Below are 18748 nucleotides of genomic sequence, written 5' to 3' on the forward strand. Positions count from 1 at the left end.
AACATAAAATACCATTTTAGACTTCTGTTCCAAGTCAATATTACTTTCATCAAAGGTCAACTGAACCACCATTGTTATATCAAATACCCACCATTTTATAAACATTTTCAAGGCATTATTTCCATTTTCACATAAAATGAAATTAAAGTTGGCTAATCTATCAATTTTTCAAGTTACAATCAGTTGTTAATTCTGTCTATTTAGAAATCATTAAACATGTACATTTATTGTTAAGAGTTGCAAATTTACTAGCTTTAGCTTATTTTACAGGCAATATTAGGATATCAAATCCCATCAACAATGAAAATTTTGTTGACGATCACATCATGGGACTATTCGAGCCGTGCCATGAGAAAACCAACATAGTGGGTGTGCGACCAGCATGGATCCAGACCAGCCTGCGCATCCGTGCAGTCTGGTCAGGCTCCATGCTGTTCGCTTTTAAAGCCTATTGGAATTGGAGAAACTGTTAGCGAACAGCATGGATCCTGACCAGACTGCGCAGATGCGCAGGCTGGTCTGGATCCATGCTGGTCGCAAAGCCATTATGTTGGTTTTCCCATGGCACGACTCATTTATTCATGATTCCTCAATACTGTGATTAATCAGCAATAAAAATGGGAACAAAAGAATAAGGGACTGGCATGAAGTTATGTCCATCATATTCATGACTTCTTGGAATTTCTCTGCAATTCAAAGATTCTAATTGCCAATTTGCTAATGCATATTTACAAAAGAAAAACTTACACAAATGTTCATAATCAGGTTGTACATCATCCTTGAGGCTGTAGTATTGCTGAGCCAGCCACACGATGTGATTCAAATCTCCACTGTGCAGGCTATATGCCACTGAAACATAAATCATTCATGAACAGTCTTTTACTTCGTATAGCCAGTGTAAGCTTGTGAGTTTGCAAAATGTTACCATTCTTGGCATATCTCCTGCATTTATTGCCAATATGTATTAACAATCGCCTTGATTTCATGTAATTTACAAAAAACCGCCCTGCATCAAGTGCTCTAGTTTCATACAGCAGTCGAAACTGGCCACAAAAATTCACTCTTTATATCAATACAAAAAGATCACAGTTTTAACTAAACTACCTTTAATATAAACTATAAATACCTACCTCCATCATATTGTAGCAGCATGTTTCTGCTGGGCGTGTCAAGTTGTGTTTTGGTAAATATATCACTCTGATAAAAATATGAGTCGTCTTTCTTCTTTGCCAATTCCACGCCAGTAAACACCAGTCCATACAAACTGGTCTTGCCCTGCGGTGTACACAACTGATGCAGCTTCCTTGTTAACTGACCGTCTTGTTTGCTTTGAAGAGCGTATATCATGTGACCTGTGAAACAAAACATAAATATGTTTTGTGACGCCCTTTAATTTTCATGTACAGCAATAATAGATTTGTTCATTTGTTATGGGTTTAACCCTGTTTTTCAACAGTATTTCAGTCATGTAATTGGGACAGTTAACCTAACCACTGTTCCTGGATTCTGTACCAGTACAAACCTGCTCTCCAGAAGTAACTGCCAACTTCCACATATGAATCAGAGATGGAGGACAAATTTCAGATGCAATGTCTTTTATCAAAGTGTCACTGGAAACATACGTCTCGAATTGGGATCGAACTCAAGACCCCATGATCCACAGATTTGCACTATCCCTATTGAGCTAAGCAGGCAGGCATTAACAATAATAGACTTAAAACTGGCATTTATCAAATCTGTTTATCAACAACTTGCCCCTAGCCAGGTGATGGAAGAGCAATGACTTTGAAACACTTGCCTTTCACAGGCGTCGGTTCAAATCCAAACTTACGATGGGAGAAAGCATATCAAGTTGGCATGAAAACGGCCGGCAGTTCTACCCAGGTCCTCGCCAGTGCCTGAAATAATGTCCTTAAAGGCACCTGGGAGGTCTTATTCCACCATTTAAAGCTCAGTAATCGTCAAGTGAATATAATCATGGCTTTATGACTTAAAACCCAATAGAACAAAACAAAATGATAACTTCTAAACTTGCCTAACACAGTCAATAGTACATTAAGTGTAATTTTTAAGCAATTCAATAAAAACATTGTTGAAGTGTAAATACGTACCCCCCTGACTGAGCCTATCACAGCCACTCATGTGAACCCTGTCATAAAACTTCTTCCAGTCTTGTTTAGCCTGACAGTACCAGCTTGACTTCAGATCTATTGCTGGTAATGAGTCACTGATTAGGAAGCAAACAGCTGCCAAGGAATTTGAATCCTTCCAGGACACCTGCCCCTGAAATCAATTATATGGTTACTTTATGCAAAAACATGTGTCTCATAAAGAGCTGTGTGCAGAAACTAATGAACTACTGCGTATGGTCTTATATAAATTGTGTATTTGATCTCTTAATATCCAAGTAAGGTGCCTGGAACTTGCATTACTGAAAGTTGCACTTTCACATTGTCTCTCTGTGGAAAACACTTGTGCCATGTAATATAATGATATCAAAACTGTTCAGCAATTTTTTTTTTTACATATAAAATATTAATTCCCAACATACACAACTTTCAATCATTTTAACTCAAAAGTTTTTCTGTTCTTGACATTTCAATTTGAAACTGGAATCACAACCGTAAGTGCACTTCTTTATCAAAACTACCTGTTTAAATTCCATTTCGCCCTGGTACTTTACTGCATACACCCACTGCTTAATCACTTGATTCAATCACAATTTGTAACAAACTTAGAACATAAACAATTTAAAGCTCGGATAATTTTTGAAATCTGCACCAAAATTATGAATTTTTCACCTACCCTTTGTGAAAAGAAAGTGTAACTTTGGATTGTGAAGGAGCTGAACATCAACTCCTTTTAAAGAAGAAAAAAAAGTCCTATATTACCTTCAAAGCTCTTTTCATCAGCAGTAAGCCCATTAGATAAAACAACTGTCCCTTCATCTCAGTGAGGAAACTATCCCACTCTGTGCTGTTACGTCTGAGGGTATTTGCTTCAAGCAAATCCTCATCTAAACTGGAGATATATAAGAATGTCGGTTTTACCAGTTAGGATGCTAATGGAAAGTTGTATAAAATACAGCTAAACACAATTCTGGTATCAAGATTATTTATGTTGAACAGCTTGGACGTTTTTACTCCATAAGAAACAAATAGGTATGTAAAATCAAATATTTTTGTGAGGTTTTAAGTTCACATTTTTCCTATTTTTTCAAAGTAGAATACTTGCATAGTATGGCCAACTTGTGAGATATATTGAACTCTTTATAACTGTAACAGCATTCTAAGGGGTGCAGCAAAAAATTCTGATTTTATTCTCATTTATCTGAAACCTATAAAATAAAATGTCCGTGCAAATCACATTTCAGAATTCACCTTGTTCCGTCCACTTCCAAACTTTAAATAAAAACATCAAAAGAAAACAAATGAATGGTGAAGATATCTTACTAATGTAAAGCTTTGACCGCTCCAACCACATCCCTGTCCTCTGATTTGAGCCTTAAGAATGTAAGCGATGCCATGGCAACTAGTTTGTGTACATACAGTGTAGTCTCATCCCCTCCTCCTTGCTGGTCTTGATATACCTACACATAATACAAGACAACAAAATTAATAACACAACAAACTTAACTGTTCAATGCCTGTTTGTACCAGGCAAAGGCTGTTCAAAGGTCAGCATATTTTCACAACCAGTTTTAGGCTTTGTAATTCAATGAGTGTATGTAAGTAACTGTGTTAATACATTTTGGTGTAGATACATTTTACACTTTTGTGTATGCAGACATGATGACAAAGCATCCTGTTATGATCAGATGAACTTTGAATAAAATCACAGGCATAAAGGTACCCAGATCAAGTTGAAGAACTTGAATTTATAAACTTGATAAAATATTTAGTGATATTAGTCTGCAAATACTGAACAAGGTCTAGGTTTGGAAACCGGTCTCAAAACTCAATCATCTGACTGGTCGATTCTGAGCTCAATTTTTAAATTGACCAATGACAATGCAGCATTCTAAGACTGGTCTTCCATCTCTACTTTATCATCACAGGCCCTAACAGAGCTAATGTTCAGATACCATAATAACCTTATTTTAAACAGTCTATTCTGTAAGACAACTACCCAATGTCAACAAGTCAAGAAATGCACCCTTTCTCTCATTTTCTTTTGATTGTTAATAACAGGATAAAAGCTTAAAACAGAACAAACCTGATAGACATCAACTAGACATTCATACCAGTCTATTGACGAGACAAATGCCAGTGTTTTCTCTGTTGTTATTGCATGTTCATACGCCCGATCAACTTCACGTGACTGTATAAACAGTCGCAGAAGTTTAATATGAAGTTTGACATCACTCGGGTTCTTCAGCTGCAGAAATCATATATACTATGTAAGCTTTTGAAAAGATTATGTGCTGGAAGTTGTCAAATTTGAAAGATTAACATACTAGATGACTGATATCTACACCTTGAAGAAACCTTTAAAGATTCTTCTTTAATGTTGAAAAAAGCATTTTTTAATAGTTAATTTGGTTCTTTGTAAGTATTGCTGGAGGGTCATATAAAGAAACCAGTTATATCTTACAATGTCAACAACCACTGGCTATGCTACAATCTAATATGGAGACCACACACATCTAGGTACTGGTAATTTGAATGTGTACTGGTAAAAACAATTAATTTGAAGAACATTTCTTCTATATGGAAACAGAATGCTTCAACTGAGCATTTATACTGAACAAAAAAAAAATCACACAATATAGACACCGTACTTAGTGGTCTGTGCGTAAATTTTATTTCATAAAAGATGAAAGTTACATGCTCACCGGTTTATTCGGTCTTTGACTTCCGGTTTGATTTGACGTTTTGGGAAAGAAAGAAAGTGTTGATGATTTATGTGTGATATAGTGGATTCGTGTGGCTGTCAGCGATATTTGATACGCGTAGCTTTTGCAGAGAAGTATAACTTTCTATTAATCAATAACGATTTATTTGAATAAATGCTATAAATATAAAAAAGACACGTGAATTGAGACGTGTTTATCTTTTACTTTTATGTGGGATAGTTCGGTGGTGACAAATGACAGAAATACAAGTTTAAAGACTTCCACGAACATTTACTGGTACTGCCAGTTTTGAAGTGTATGTACTGAATAAATTGTGTAGAAAAATTTAGAGAAAATGGACCTCGGATTCAATTAAAAAAGTTGCATTATATATTCAGTTACAAAATATCGTCGTAAGTTTACAGGAGTTGCTTCCCTTCATGTATAGTTTGTTTTAACATTAAGAAATGAATCAAAATTGTATCTTTGTAAATATTTTACAGTTAGATTTATGAATATAGTATTATTCTATACTTATATCATGTGAAAGCATATATTATTTCTTTGAATGATTTATAATAAAACTTATGTTATCTTGATATAATTTTTTATTTCAGACTGCTTTACATATCGTCATTGGATATTGTGTTTTTATCTCATTTTGATGCAAGGTGATGGTAACATTAATTTAGTGTACTTGATATTGGTAAAGTTTACTGATAGAATATTCAGTTTTCTTTAAAATGTTTATTTAATTATTTTAGATGTTTCTTTTCCATATAAAGGGAGGTAATGTCTTTTTAAATAAATATTAATTGACCAGTTTAACTAGTAATTCAGCTTTAAATATATGCATGCATAACTAGCATAAGGGGTTAGTGTGACAAACTCAATTCTCCCCTGCCAATATTGTCCGGGAGTAGAATTATTTGTGTGAGGAAGCCATCCAGCTGGCTTGTAAATAGATCAGTGGTTCCACCCAGTTGTCCACACATATGTGAAGCAATGCCTAGAGGGGCACCTCTATAAAGAGAAGGTGGCAAAGTGACTTAGGAGCAAAGTCGAGTCAATATTACTATACAACTGTAAACCGGACTAATAAATGTAACATGTATATTTTGTGATAATGTAGAACAAGAGTAACAATTTCATTTCTTTTTCTACAGTGAAGAACTCTCATATGCATTCATACTGTTGTGGATTCACGTATACGAAAATGTTGAAAATGTTGTTCTGAACAGTTATGAAGGTACTATATTATTTTTATAAAAGCTGTATATATTTTCAATATTGCTTAGCTTTGAATGGGACAGTATCAGTATTTATATTTTTTCCCACATTCACTTTTCTTTAATACTATAGCTTTGAAATTTAAACTTTATTTGTGATCAGAAGCTGAGCACGAGCTTAAAGAACCATAAGCTTGTCTTGCATTATGTGAAACAAAATCACTTGCGCACAAGTGTTAAAACCACAGATGGTGCTCTTAATTTTACTTTTTTTAAGAGGCCTCCGTGGCCGAGTGGTTAAGGTCGCTGATTTCAAACCAATTGCCCCTCATCGATGTGGGTTCGAGCCTCACTCGGGGCGTTGAATTCTTCATGTGAGGAAGCCATCCAGCTGGCTTACGGAAGGTCGGTGGTTCTACCCAGGTGCCCGCTCGTGATGAAATAATGCACGGAGGGGCCACCTGGGGTCTTCTTCCACCATCAAAGCTGGAAAGTCGCCATATGACCTATAATTGTGTCGTTAAACCCAACAAATAATTTTACTTTTTATTTCTTTCTGTCATGCATGTTCAGAAGCAATGTTTCATACAATGAAATGTCTTTGAAATAAAATATTTTTAAGATCAATAATTTTTTTCTCAAGCTTAACAAAATTGATAACTTAAAGCTTAGTAGTCTGTTTTAAGTTTCTATAAAATATATATACTTGAAATGTGAAGTTATAATCATGATTTTGTGCATTAGCATTTTCTTATTTAATGAAATTTTTTTTATAAGAAGCAATTGCTTATTTTCTATCTTTCAGGCTGTACAGTAGCATGTGATAAAATGGTTTTTTTTTATAAGAAGCGATTGCTTATTTTCTATCTTTCAGGCTGTATAGTAGCATGTGAATATTATATGAGCTGTGACAAGACCTGAAAGATTTTGAATTATTAAGGTATGCATTTGCTTAATATAGTCAAAATAAGGAATTATGTCTGCCCATATGTATGGGGAGACATACTGTTTTTGGGTTCCTTGTCTGTCTGTCTGTCCATTCACATTAAGCTTGTCCAGCTTTCATAGGTCAAATGACTAGACGGATTTCGATAAAACTGCATATTAGTGATTAGTACCAACCTTAGTTGTGCATGTCATTAGCACATTCCGCTTTATGCACAAAATAGCCACCAGAACTTAAAACAGAAAAATCTTATCTGGCTTTCATAGGTCAAACTGCCGGAAATATTTCAACAAAACTTCATACTTCATAGGAGTGATCAGTACAAAGCCTAGTTGTGCGTATCACTGACACGTTCTGTTTTGAAGCTGAAAATTACCGTTAGAGGTAAAGGTATACATATGGGTAAAACGTGTTTTTGTGACAAAAACACACAGTTTCTACTTTAAATAGTAGAAATGTTTGTGGTCATACTTTTTCTGTTTAATTTCAATGAGGAATTCTGCGTTTAATTTGAGCTTACCTGAGCACGAAGTGCTCAAAGGTGAGCTTTTGTGATCGCCCTATGCCCGTCGTCGTTCGTCAGTCGTCTGTCGTAAACAATTTGACTGTTAACACTATAGAAGTCATAATTCTGGTCAAATCTTAATGAAATTTGGTCACAATGTTACCCTGTCCCTCAATAAAATCTTGGACGAGTTTGGTATTGGGTAATCTGGGATCAAAAACTAGGTCACAGGGTCAAATCAAAGGAAAAGTTTGTTAACACTATAGAGGTAAAATATTGGTTCAATCTTAATGAAACTTTGTCAGAAAGTTATCCTCAATAAAGTCTTGGACAGGATTGTTATTGGGTCATCTGGGGTTAAAAACTAGGTCACCAGGTCAAATCAAAGGAAAAGCTTGTTAACACTGTAGAGGCCACATTTATGACTGTATCTTCATGAAACTTAGTCAGAATGTTAACCTTGATGATCTTTAGGTATATGCGCAGACTGGTTTGGATCTTTCCTGGTCGCAACCATGTTGGTTTTCTCATGGCGTGGCTCATATGTTGTTTCATATTGGTATTTAATTTTATAGTGGATTTATGCAAGCATGAAATCCAAGGAAAGTCCCCTTAAATATTTATGATTTCATAGTGTTCATCCATTTCATCTGGTTTTATTTCTGCTAAATTAGTATAAATTATCTGTCATTACAGCCTTTAAGGTACTGTTAAAACCTGAATTGCCAAAATGACTGAAACTGTAAATTATAAAGATGTTCTTGATTTATATCAGTTAGTAAACGGAAATGCTGCTCATTTTCATGAACTATATTGTAAAAGACTGAAAATTGCGGAAAGTGATGTGAATAAATGGAGTTTAATTAAAAAGGTGTCCAGTGCACAAATGAAAGCAAATTCCCTAAAGAAAAAGGAAGACATCGAGCAATATGAAAAGTTTATATCATCTACTTTCTATGCGCCAGAGATAAAATCAAAATTGATTGACAGGAAAAGTGATGAAAATAAAAAAGGAATGAAAAGAATGCAAACCATCTATGAGCAAGAAATACGAATACGTAAACTATCAAATGAAGTTTTATTTTTAAAGGAAAGACTCAAGTCTAAAAATATATCGAAACTAAACCAAAAATTAAAAAGACGAAGTCATACTATTTTAAAGCAAAAATTAAAGTACCAAACTTTATTGAAAAGGCAGAATAACATAAAAGAAAAGAAAGTAAAAGAAAAAGAAGTACAGTGCAATTTTTTCAAACACCAGCTGAAAGAACTTGATGAAAAAATTGAAAGTTTAACAGAGGATAAATCTTTGGACGGAAAGTTACTGTTTGAAAGTAGAGAATCATCCCATGGTAAACCATACAAAAACAAATTAAGAGAAGTTTATTATGAATTAATCAGCTTAAATGTTGGTGTTGAGAATATAGGAAAAGTGGTCAGATGCGTTTTAAGACTGGTAGATTATGATATAGAAGACTTACCTTCAGAAAAAACGGTTAGAAATTTTCAAACAGAACTTGGTTTAGTATCAAAGCAGCAAATAGCTCAAAATATAAATGAATCAGATATACTTTCAATGCATCGTGATGCAACAACTAAAAAAGGAAGACATTATTATGGGGTAGAAATATCTTCTGAAAATGGGACTTGCACAGCAGGGTTAAGAGAAATTATAGACGGAAAAGCCGAAACTTATGTCAATACAGTCTCAGAGATAGTTGGTGATATTGCGGTTTCTGGCAACCTACCAGACCTAAATGACTCTTTTTTTAGAAAAACAAAGAACACAATGACTGACCGTTGTGCTACCGAAAAGAAAGTTAACAAAATTTTAATGGACGAGAAAAATATTAAATTAAATAGTTTTAAATGCTCTGTTCATCCAATTCTACAGATTCAAGAAATATGTGAGAAAGAAATTGTAGCCCTTGAAAAGGAACATAGAGACAAATATAAACTGGATAATAATATATCTACGGTCAATACTATTCGATGTGTCTCAAAGTTATTTTATAAAGATGGTTCTGGAGATCCCCTTTTAACTGCAAATTACTTAAAAAGTGTGGGAATTAAATCTATACCGATTTTAAATTTTAGAGGCAATCGATTCAATACACTATTTCATAATGCTGCTGGAACCTTTTTTATAAAGAAACAAATTTTGAATTATTTGTGTGAATCAAAGACCAGTTTAAACTTCACACAGAACATTATTGTTAATGGACTGAAAAATGAATTTATTGTTGCAGTGATTCATGCTCTGGGTATTATTTTCAAACTAGTTACAGACCCATATATGAAAATTACTATGTCGAATTCTAGTGTTTTGGAAGTGTCGGGTGTCTATAGCAGTCTAATAGATGTAATGAAAGCTGGTAGTAGTCAACCAGATTTGTTTCTGAAAAACCAAATTCATCTTATATGTGGACCAAGAAAATATAATGATGAAATTGAAAGTTCACTCTTTGATGAAGTAAATAACGATGAAATATCAGAATTGATTATAAAACGGTTATGTAGTGCTGTTCATAACAAGTGTTTGAAAACTTACTCTGAGTATCTTGAAGGTGGCATATTCTTTGAACCACAAAAAGATCTAGTTAAGGAAAGCGAACATTGTCCACAAAACAATATAACTGTTGAAAGGCTTATGGCCAAGCTAGATTCTGGTTTAAAGTCAGCGCCAAATATCAATACTTGTAATCTGGAATCTAGAATAATGTTTAAAAATAATGACACAGGAGATTGGTTGATTGAGCAAAATGAAGACATTAGAAATTCAATAATAGAAAATGCAAGAATGAAAAGGAAAGCTGTTCAACAGCAGGAAAGTGAAAGAAAAAATCAGTTATTTAAGAAATCCGTTGATTTGATAAATGAAAGGAAAAGGAGGAAAATAGAAAGTAATGATAAAAAGCAAGAAAAGGAAAAAAACTTAAAAGACAAATAGATAAAGTAGGATGTGCAGACAATGAAAGTGAAATTAGATCAAAGTTAGAAGGCATGAATACCAAAAAGGAAAAACTAGCTTATTTAAAAGATCAGATCAGTTTCTTAAAAAAAAATGTAGTAATTACATCAAAAACAAAGTATTTGGTTCAGTTCTCAAAAAATGGAAAGCAGCTAGACATTGAAGAACTTATAGTGAATTTAATGAATTTAATCAGAAAGAAGAGTATTCAAAGTGAAATTTCAAGTGCAACAGAAGTTGTTGGAAAGAAAATTAATCACATTTGGAAAGAAGCTGATGACATTGAAAAAGAATATGATGGAAAGGTGTTATCTTTCAATAAAGGAATTTTTGAGGTGATTTTGGCAATTCAATAAGTTTGCATGAATTAACTGACTGGATACACATTTTACGTAGTCTACACATAATTTTAAATTTGGGAGCATTTAGGCTCACATTTCACATTTACAAACCCATTATACAGCTTGTGTTAGCAACAAACAGTTTTTGTAATCGCTTGTGTTTTGATATCAAAAGCTATTTTTTTAAATAAGCAAAGCTGTGTTTTTGCATCATTAGATGTTTTCCTTCCATGACAGATGCTTTCATTAAAAGGTGTTTTAAAAACATAATTTATTTGACATAACATACTAAGTTTCAGAAACTCAAATAAAATATAAGAACTAAGTTAGAAATGGATATTACTATATATTTTTTTAAGAATTTTCTCACATGATTGCAATTTGTAAATACTAAATTATGTTGCTAACATAAGAATTGTAATGAAAATTACTACCTGTTTATATGTATTATTATTATGGAAGATTATGGCTATATTACATTCCTTTCAGTTCAGAAGAAATAAATCCCACCCCCCCCCCCTCCCCAAAAAAAGTTACATTCCTAAACTGTGTCTTGATGAATGTGATAAAGCTTTCATCATTTCATGAGTATGTTTTCCTAAATTAATCAGTAGGATCACCATTGAAATACTGACTTAAATGCTTTCAGCTTGATAGCAGGTCGATACAAAAATGCTCTATTACAATTTGCAACAGCAGACATTGTAATTGAGCACTTATCTTGTAAGAGAGTTTTCCACTTTAATATTGAAATTTATGTTTTAGAAATTCTTTACAAAATATCAAGTTGGTACATGTTTCTTTAATATTTCCTTGAATGCTAACTATGGAAAACATGTTGATACTAAAACAATGTTTTGTTACTAGCATTACAATCAGGTTACTGTTTTGGACAGGTTTTCATACAGAAGTTTAACACAGTACTATCTAACAACCATTTGCATTACAGTCAGATTTAAGTACAGGAATACAATACAATAATTATACATTTCTGTATTATTATCCTTTTAACTATATCAAAATAAATGGATGTCACTTCTGCCAAATATTGTATGTGTAAACAGATTTGACTGTAGAAGATATTCACAAAATTTCAATTCCTTCCTTTCACTGGTGCTTGTGTTACTTTTCTTTTTTAAAACAAAACTAGTATATTCAGAAAGGCAATGTTAACACTTCGGAAATTTGTGTTGTAATATTTAGTATTCTTGTAATATAAGTGAAATTGATATTGTTTTTTTCTGAGAACTGACAGTGTAAAAGGATTTTTAAGAATAATTGTTTACTAAGAAGGTGTTCTTGTTGACTTGTAAAATAATATTTGTTCAGTTTCACACAAAGTTTATCATTTTTCATTTCTTTCAGATACAGTACACTGGATGTGGTGTTTATGACCTTTCAATCGATGAAATATGTGAGGACAAAAGAAATGGCACACTTAAGTTTATTTGTAAGTTACTGGGTACATATGTACAGGATATTTGTTTGTTTTGCTTGTAATATCCAAATATTTTTCAACAGAAATATCAGGTGCAGTATTATTATGAGTGGCACAGCCATAAGTGAAATAAGAAAATAGCATTAATGAGTGAAAGATATTTTGATATTGCACAGAAACAAACAAATTGCACCATAACTTTTAAGGCATTGAAGGATTTTATTACTACACAGAAATGTTACCTATGATTATACTATGTGTGGCACACGTGCCCCATGGTTGTCTCTCAAAGGTCAGGGGTCACTGTTGAATGTAAAGTAAATTTTTTTTTTTTTAGTAACTTTTATATGCATTGTACTGCATTTGTTAGTACTGCACACAAATGTTCCCCATAATAAAACAGTGTGCCACATACATGATGTATTTCACTTAAATTTAATTACATATAGTTTTTGTTTTTAGCTCTTGAATGCCTTGAACCATTTTTAGTCTAATACTGTTGCCAACAACAACAAGTGGTGAACACTAAAAAAGTTTTACAATGGTCAGAAACTTCTGTTTTGCCACTGCATTAATCTGTCACTTGTTAAAGTAAACATTAATAGAATAATAATATTAAAATTAAACACATTTAATACAGCATTTTTAATTAAAATTTTTGATATGATATATGATTCAAGATATATGATTAGTCAATAAAAGTAGTAAATGTAATACTTATTTGATATTGTATGTTGCTTATTTCTCATATGTTATCAAATTATGTTATGCTAGAAATATTATGAAGCTTTATTGTTTTACAGAACTGTCTTTGGTGTCTTCTCAAGTGTATGGTAATAACAGATGCAAATGGGTAGTCACATATTGTTACAGTTGTTAAGACAGAAACTTTTAGTCTCAAATCACAGCTCTGAGCTTTGTCCAGGTATAAGAATATACCCAAAAGATGGAATATATTAAATATTTATTGGAATCTGAGTGTGGTATGAAGTGTGATATTTTGACTTGAAACATAACTCCATGTGATACTTTATTTATCTCATGACTTTGTAACTGACTGAAAATGTTAATGTAATTTGTATAACTAAGAGTGATTGTGTAGCAGTTTTTGGCTACAAGTAAAAACATGACTTGTGTATTATTTTAATTTTCTTCTAGTGAATTTATGAACTAATAAAAACTTAAATATATATTAGATATTTTTCATGGTTTTTAAATAAAAAAAATAGAAATCTGCAGGGTATTTTCAGTAGATCGTTGGTGTAGGCTAAGATGAATATTTAGGTTTATTTCTTATTGCAAGATATAAGACTAACACTTTTTGAGTTTTGTTTAGGAGTTCATCATCATTTGTTAAGGAAGTTGTGCGAGAACCATAACTTTATTTGCATCAAGAATTATGGTATTTCTACACATAAAAAGTCTCCCTGGTTATTTTTTCCCAATTTTTGGAATACTGTTTGAGCTATAGCTTTGAAACATTGTTCACTTGTTTATTACTGTTATTAGATAATTGAGTACACAGAATCATTACTCGACATGTAATATTTTGAGAAATTATGAACCACTTCAACAAAGAGATTAGGACTTTCTTGTTAAGCGTCCATTTTCTATGAAACTAAAATGCACAAACTGTAAAATGTACAGCCTTAAAACTTTGAACACTTATTTTTGTAGTTGGATAGTTTAACTCTTATATTTTTTGGTACTATTACAGGTATAGTTTTATATTTATACATTTCTTATCAACAGTAGGTCAGTTAGAAGGCAAAAGAAACATAATTCTTTTCTTGCATGTAACCTAATGTCTAGCATTAGCACCCTAAGTCAGTGCTCTGTTAATTTTTCTTTGAGAGCATAATAATATCAGAGTAGTTGTATGTGCCAAAGGTAGTTTTAGTAACACATTATTTTACATGAAATGAGTAACTGTTGCTTATATATTTTTAAAACTTTTAATGAAGAAGGTACATGATATTTAGTTCTGAAAGTGTTAATAATGAAATTATTGCATTTACTGATTTTGTTTAATTCTGGTATTCTTTCTTTTACAAATACTATAAAAAAATATTCATTATCATGTAACTTAAATAATTGATAGAATTTTTAGCATCCAATTTATTTGCTGAGTTTTATATTTATAAAACTGGGGTCTCTTTGGCTGAATGGTTAAAGTGTCAGATTTCTTAGCACTTGCCTATCAACAATGTAGGTTTGATCCTCATTCAGGTAATTGATTTCTTAAAGTGAATAAGACATCCAACTAGCTTACAGAAGATCACTGGTTCTACCCAGTTGTCTGCCAGTGATCATCACTGTGATGATCTGAGATATTCCTCCACCATCAATTCTGGAAATTCAGCATATGACCTTGAGTCTGCACGACATTAACATCACCTCTCCTCAAGATACATTTGTATCAGTTAGAATTGTTTTCTCAGTTATTTACTACAAACACAATTAATAGCATTTGAATTACATGTATACTGAAAAAAAATGCTAAAGGGAAGTAATAAAAATTGTAATTGATGCATAAAGGGAAGTAATAAAAAATTGTAAATGATGCATAAAGGGAAGTAATAAAAATTTTAAATGTTGTTATGTGCCTTTAATATATTGATTTTATAATAGATGAAGATTTATTTTTATATATAAGGACTTGAAAAATTGCATGTTATTTAAGATATTTTGTGAAAATAAATTGTGCCAAACTATATGTTTTGCTTTTATAAACGTGTCACTTGTCAATGAAACAGGTTGACATTTTCTTTAAAACTGACTATAGGGAAATGATGAGGTCAGCTGGGGTCAGCCATGTACTAGTTTTGTCCCTTTGAATTGTCTGCTAAAGTGTGAAACAGAGTAGCTGTTCTTTCACATCACAGAATATTCTAACACATGAAAAAATGTGATTAATATATTTTAAAAATTTGCAGACAAAATGTGTGTTTGTTTATATTTTTTGATAATTGATGGACTTATAGAGTTATTTCTTGAATATTTCAGTTCCCCTTTCAAATTTAAAAAAGTAGGTACTATCTCTACACAATAAAATACAGTATGATAGTAAGTACACACAAACTTACCAGTTCCTGACTTATCAGATGTTCAAGCTCCTCATTATCCTCCCCACCTTCTATACCAACCACTTTCTCCTGTTGTAACAAATAGAACAAAATAATTCAGTAACTTTAAATGTGAGCATCTGTTATTGCAATGTATCATTTACAACTGGTTTTTCGAGAATAATTTAGACTTTCAAACTTTAAAGTTTGTTATCTTTGAAAAACAGAACAGAGTTGGTTTCATTTATAAATCACTGTCTTTGCACCATAACTTTTGGAAGATTTAGAGATGTTGTGATATCATACTTTGATATATAGTAGATCTCTATACATAATTATAAGCATCTTCAAATAATTGTCTTGTAAATTTGCAGTTGCTATATCAACATCTTCAAGACTTCAGAATAAGGTTTTTCAAAGTTTATGTATATCTTTTGAATGAGTTTGGTTAAACTGGGGGAAAATTTTAATGGAAGTCAAAACGTTTATTAAAACAAAGATGAATTCCTACAAAAATGCCCCTATACAATAAAAACTAATCCTCTTGGTTTTATTTCAATACTGCGAAATCATTTAATTCCATAGGTATAAATTTTTGTAGTTTTGGCCAAAACAGATACTGTAAAATCATTTAATTTCGTGGGCATGAAATTTCGTCGTTTTGGTCAAAACGGCAGTTTCGTGGGGATATAAATTCGTGGATTTCAACTTTTGAACATAAAATGAATGGGAATTTTACTTGTTTGTTGGGATTAAATTTCGTGGATTGACTCAACCACGAAATCCACGAAAATTAGTCCCCCACGAATATTAATGATTTCACAGTAATTCATAAGGATACGACTTTGCGGATTTCCAATTATCAAGATAAACTCAGTGCGAATTTTACCTGTTCACTGTTTGTTTTGGGATTAACACAGCTTTTTACAACAGTATTAATTTTCATTCATGTAATAGCAAGCAGTTCCTGGATTCTGTACAAACCTGGTCTCCGCAAGTAACTGCAAACTTCCCTACATGAATCAAAAGGTGAAGGACAAGTGACTTCTGGCATAATGTCTTTTATAGATCAAATTGTCACAGAGAACATACGCCTCTCCTGAGGATCGAAGTTACGACCCCGTGATTCACAGATCTGCGCTCTCCCTACTGAAGTGGTCGGGCTCATTATGATTTAATTTTGTGGACTAACATAACCGTGAAAATTAGTCCCACAACAAATTAATTATTTCACAGTATATAGTACTTGACACAATGACCATTTAATCCTTGAACATCTGGCATATTCAAAACTTTTTCACATAAACATGCTAAAGATCATAGGTTCAGTGACTTCTATACTCAATAAGTTAACATTATTAAAATTATAGATTAATTCATAATGACTCTGCTGATGTACTATGTCATTCTTTATGTCAGACTTAAACATGTAAGATGCAACTGGGTGGATTTTAAAGACAAAATGACATTACCTTTAACTTGAAAACAATATGGTGGTTCGGGAAGAATTTCTCTCCTCTTTCAATCCATATCTGTTTACGAAAAGTAAAATTCAAATTAAAACTTTGTTGTTGTTTCTCATATGTTGAAACTGCGTTTTTAAAATGCAACAATACATGTCTCATGGTGTCTTTCAAGTTTTAATGATGGAGGAAGACCCTAGATGCACCTACAGGCATCATTTAACCCTTAGACTGCTGTTGGCAAGTGTTTCTGCCTTTGCGACCAGTGCAGACCAAGATCAGCCTGCACATCCGTGCAGTCTGATCATGGTCTGCACTGTTCGCTATTCAGTCAGTAAATTTTTAGTAAACACCCCTTCAAATGATAAGTGGTACTGCCCAAATCAGAAGATGGACCAGTCCATTATAGTAATTTAGCATGGTAAGGGTTAAGTTGGACACCTTGGTAAAACCACCAACTTTCCGCAAACCAGCTTGATGGCTTCCTCACCAACCCGAGGAGAGGTGCAATCACAAGAAATGAGGGGCATGATTAAAAAAGTACAGCCACACAATAAGTGCCAGAAGTACTTATAAACCTTATGTGTTAAATATATTCACAGTTTGAATAGATATTTTGGGTCATACTTTTTTCAAAAACAACATACCTAGAGTGTAAATGTAAGCAAAACATTAACACAGAAACTTTCTTATCTTAAAAAATGTTAGTCCTGTTACAGATTTGCAGGATTTTACAAATTAGAAGCTGACGTAGAACAAATTATCCATGTAAATAAGAAACTCAGGACTACGTCTAAACCTACATTTCAGCATTGGTAACTGACTTCACACAGGAAGTAAGAAAGTACATGGAAGTAAACTTACTTTTGCAACATCGGTGCTCACGTTCACATTGACGTCACTGTACAACTCACAAACTGTAAAATATATAATACCCTAGTTCTTTCTTTGTGATTAAAATTTTTTCTAATTCATCTTTGAAGACATGAAAACATGTTATACATAGATCTAAAGCTCTCATGATTGAAAATTATGTGTCAAAATATAAACTTACAAATATTAACAATACGCTGTTATACTGATACCATACTGTAATACATGACTGACTGATATTGTGATTCACAATGAAAACCCTAGTTAGCTCAGCTTACTACATTTAACCTACAAATATCTTGCAAATCTATCCATTCAAACTGGAATTACCTTCCTTTTATACACCTTCCTTTTGATATTGGTAATTAAGCAGAATAAACCAGAACTACAGAAAATCAAATCTTAAATATTTTGACTTTGACAGTCAGGGGTGTAACTGTTTTAAGTTATGTAACCTATTTCAGTTACTTTTTCCAGCATTTTATAACCTGTATGAGTTATAAAATATAGATAACCCAGGTAAGTTATTTATAAAAAGCCTTTTTGCTGTTCTCACAAATTGACCATCAAAGTGTAATTAGTAGCAAACTGTGGTTAATCAAATTCTCTTTTAGTCTGATCATGGCCTGATGAGCATAATGGGATGATAAGAGTTTTATAGCTTTAAAACCATTTGCGTAAGACTTTTTTTTTTTTTTTTTTTTTTTTTTTTTTTTTTTTTTTTTTTTTTTTTTTTCAGCCACCTAAAGGTGACCCATTTATTCTCCCCGTAAATAGGTGAAGAAGGGGTCGGGGAATCATCCCCTACTGCACCTTACAATTATATATACATAATACTGTTATATATGCAAATTATGCAAATAATATGTACATTTTAATCATTGATCATATATTCTAATCATTGGTATGTTTCACAGATATGAAAGTTTGAAAGATAATTCCATATCATATGCATGGAGAGAATTAAAATTCCATTAAGTTTAGTAATAGAGTTTGGTGGCTGAAAGTAATGAAGAATAGAAGCCAAAAAAAAAAGAGAAGAGGCAGTGTGTGTCTGTGTGGTCACCTGTTTACACTGATGAA

At 32.5% G+C, this 18748-nt stretch overlaps 1 protein-coding gene and 1 long non-coding RNA gene across 5 annotated transcripts in view; one reads left to right on the forward strand and one right to left on the reverse strand.

Moving 5' to 3' along the window:
- Positions 1-18748, reverse strand: part of LOC123547578 (E3 SUMO-protein ligase RanBP2-like) — a 61392-nt gene that overhangs the window by 30149 nt on the left and 12495 nt on the right. The window contains exons 5-13 of the mRNA XM_053551846.1: positions 17657-17709; positions 16802-16861; positions 15351-15419; positions 4216-4377; positions 3453-3589; positions 2892-3021; positions 2112-2283; positions 1131-1352; positions 748-849 (exon numbers count right to left, since the gene is read on the reverse strand). Of these exons, the coding sequence (XP_053407821.1) occupies positions 748-849; positions 1131-1352; positions 2112-2283; positions 2892-3021; positions 3453-3589; positions 4216-4377; positions 15351-15419; positions 16802-16861; positions 17657-17709 (1107 nt within the window). The remainder of the gene's footprint in view (positions 1-747; positions 850-1130; positions 1353-2111; positions 2284-2891; positions 3022-3452; positions 3590-4215; positions 4378-15350; positions 15420-16801; positions 16862-17656; positions 17710-18748) is intronic.
- On the forward strand, positions 4631-14978 carry LOC123533856 (uncharacterized). 4 transcript variants are annotated; one of them, XR_008372502.1, is made up of 6 exons: positions 4631-5247; positions 5452-5540; positions 6001-6083; positions 6938-7003; positions 12192-12276; positions 13068-14978. It is a non-coding gene; the product is annotated as an uncharacterized LOC123533856 (long non-coding RNA). The 4 variants fall into 4 exon arrangements; XR_008372501.1 differs by having other exon boundaries at positions 4638-4968; XR_008372500.1 differs by having other exon boundaries at positions 4640-5247; positions 5452-5505.

The sequence above is a fragment of the Mercenaria mercenaria genome, chromosome 9, assembly GCF_021730395.1.
Source record: "Mercenaria mercenaria strain notata chromosome 9, MADL_Memer_1, whole genome shotgun sequence".
Taxonomy (NCBI): Eukaryota; Metazoa; Mollusca; class Bivalvia; order Venerida; family Veneridae; genus Mercenaria; species Mercenaria mercenaria.